Genomic DNA, 2,744 nt, shown 5'->3' with positions numbered 1-2,744 from the left:
TTTGCATATATAATTGCATTAAATTAACTCCATGTTGATTTACATTTAATCGTATGATGGCTCGTTTATCTTCTTCTTAGCACACTTGTTAATTTATTATGTAGATAAATTTTGGATTGTTTTGTGTCGTTGACTAATATCATTCAAAGCACACAAATATTAGTAACGAGATTGGCTACAACAATATTCTAAGTCCTAGAACAAGTAGTTTTGGAGAAAACTTCATATATAATATAACTTAATAAGAAGATTTTAGTTACCTTATTGCCTCCCTTCTACAGTGTATATATCGAATGAAATTACCAATATATATATATATATATTCCGGACTTGGAATAATCTTATAAGTTTTACACTAGTCAAGTAAAAATACATCAGATAGATACGATCTATTGTAAAACTACAATTAGTTGAAAATTGCTCTAAAGAAAAGGTACCCACCACATAGAACAAAACCTAATTAACTCGTCTGATGGAGAGATGATGACTCATACAGAATGCGTATTTTGCTATCACTACTTAGCTACATTCATTCTCATTTCCTAGAAGGCGTGTACTGTTTTTAAGTAATTGAATACGCATTAAGGCAGCGGAATGTTTCAAAGTAGTCCATACGTACGCCTTTGGGTTTATATATATATATATATATATATAGATTTACCTCTCTTTGTTTAAATATATTTGACTGACCTATTCGACATATACAAGATGTGTATTAATTCCTTTTTAATTAATTTTCTTTATAGACGGCCTATTTTGGTGTGTATATATATAGCATTGGCTGATCTGAGAGGTCTCTCATAAGCCATTCCACGAGAACATATATAGCACTATTACATATTGCAACACTAGCTAATCCCACCTAAACGAGATGACGATTGCAAACTTTTCTGTTCTACTCTTGATTTTATTTATTTCCCCCGTTGCTTTAGCACAGCTAAGAGTCGGGTTTTACAGTGAATCGTGCTCTGATGCAGAGACTATCGTACAAAACCTGGTCCGCCAGCGGTTTGTTAATGACCCTTCAATCACGGCCGCTTTGACTCGGATGCATTTTCACGACTGTTTTGTTCAGGTATGATTCTCAATTTCTCATCAGACATCCATCTTCAGTTTAGATATCGTTCGATTTACAAAAAGAGATGCAATCAAAGAGAAATATATAAGAAGTTATATTAGTCAATCAAAATAAAATATATATGTGTTAGTTATATATTTTCATAAAATAAAGTTGAACTTTCTATAAACTACATTAATATCATTTAAAAAACTTCATTTCATTAAAAAAAAGTAACCGTTACATATAAGAACATGAATATTTTTTATTTTTCTAAAACATTAAAATAGATTTAATAATTAATTTTAAATAAATTTCTCATTGACATCACCATTAGGGCTGCGACGCTTCTCTCCTTATAGACCCAGCGACGACTCAACCCTCACCGGAAAAAACCGCCGGCCCAAACGGCAGCGTTAGAGGGTTCGAACTGATAGACGAGATCAAGACGGCACTCGAAGCTAAATGCCCCTCCAAGGTCTCGTGCTCCGACATAATCACGCTCGCCGCACGTGACTCCGTGCTCTTAGCTGGAGGACCGAACTACACGGTCCCCACAGGACGTCGTGATGGCTTTGTATCGAACCTTGAAGACGCACTGCGGATCCTCCCTGGACCAGGCATCTCTGTCGAAGGTATGCTAGGGTTTTTCGCCAACAAAGGGATGGACGTTACGGATGCAGTGGCTCTTTTGGGTGCGCACACGGTTGGGGTCGCTTCTTGTGGTAACTTTGGGGACCGGATCACCAACTTTCAAGGAACCGGACAGCCCGACCCGTCTATGGATCCGAGTTTGGTTACCAGGTAATTTAAATCAGCTTTTATTAACACTATGGTAATTTGGTTGGTAAGAAGGCTTAATATGGGTATATTGTTGTTTTTCACATATAGCCTAAGGAACACATGTGCGGCTCCAGGCGGGTTCGCGGCACTAGACCAGTCAACTCCATCAGCACCGTTTTCATTCGACAACTTGTTCTTTAGTCAGCTCAGACTGAGGAAAGGGATTTTGTTTATTGACCAGCGAATCGCGACCGATCCGGCCACTTCTGATGTTGTGTCTCAGTTCGCCGCCAACAACGAACTATTCAAACGTCAGTTTGCAATCGCGATGGTTAAGATGGGAGCCGTTGACGTGCTTACTGGTTCCGCGGGTGAAGTCAGGAGGAATTGTAGAGTATTCAACTAAAGCTTTCAACTGTTTCTGAATCTGATTCTTGATTGCTTTCTTTCATTCTGCTTTCCTGTGAATGGTGATTGTTTGCTTATATTGATATGTATATCTTTAAAATAAGGTTTGGTGAATCGATTTGACAACAACAATATGTTACGTTAGTACCAGATTTGAGTGAATTGTGTGATGTAAGTTGATCTGAGTCCAAACTACTAATTCAAAGTTTCCTTTTTCATGATCAAGCACTTTGGATATGTATTTTTCCCAGTTAATTTGAATTATGAAAAAGATTAAGAAATTAAATGTATAACCTTGCGGAACCAAGCGGAAATCGTACCAAGTATCCCAAAAGAAAATGTAGAGTAAATAAATTATATATTTCAATATCCAATTGCAGCTTTAATTACTACAATAATAATATGTACGATATTCATTTAGCAGCTGACAGTTTCCGAAATTTTTAGTTTATCATCACATAAATGTTACAGTGTATAAACTGATTTTGACCAAATA

The 2,744-nt window shown here is 36.6% G+C and overlaps 1 protein-coding gene across 1 annotated transcript; it reads left to right on the top strand.

The window, feature by feature from the left end:
* Positions 1-819: 819 nt before the first annotated feature.
* On the top strand, positions 820-2,473 carry LOC17891378 (peroxidase 28). Its single transcript, XM_006299867.2, has 3 exons — positions 820-1,075; positions 1,395-1,861; positions 1,949-2,473. Exons 1-3 carry the CDS (start codon positions 872-874, stop codon positions 2,244-2,246), a joined length of 969 nt encoding a protein of 322 aa, XP_006299929.1. The 5' UTR covers positions 820-871; the 3' UTR covers positions 2,247-2,473.
* Positions 2,474-2,744: the final 271 nt, after the last annotated feature.

Source organism: Capsella rubella, unplaced genomic scaffold, assembly GCF_000375325.1.
Source record: "Capsella rubella cultivar Monte Gargano unplaced genomic scaffold, Caprub1_0 scaffold_3, whole genome shotgun sequence".
Taxonomy (NCBI): Eukaryota; Viridiplantae; Streptophyta; class Magnoliopsida; order Brassicales; family Brassicaceae; genus Capsella; species Capsella rubella.
The sequence above is the reverse complement of the archived record's forward strand: the minus strand, read 5'-3'. Positions and strand labels throughout refer to the sequence as shown.

What these genes read in the sequence shown, in the direction of transcription:
- LOC17891378 (XM_006299867.2), top strand. Translation starts at nt 872, where the DNA reads ATGACGATTGCAAACTTTTCTGTTCTACTCTTGATTTTATTTATTTCC. An exon ending in TTCACGACTGTTTTGTTCAG is followed by an intron (nt 1,076 to 1,394) that starts GTATGATTCTCA and finishes CATCACCATTAG; the next exon opens with GGCTGCGACGCTTCTCTCCT. An exon ending in GATCCGAGTTTGGTTACCAG is followed by an intron (nt 1,862 to 1,948) that starts GTAATTTAAATC and finishes TTTCACATATAG; the next exon opens with CCTAAGGAACACATGTGCGG.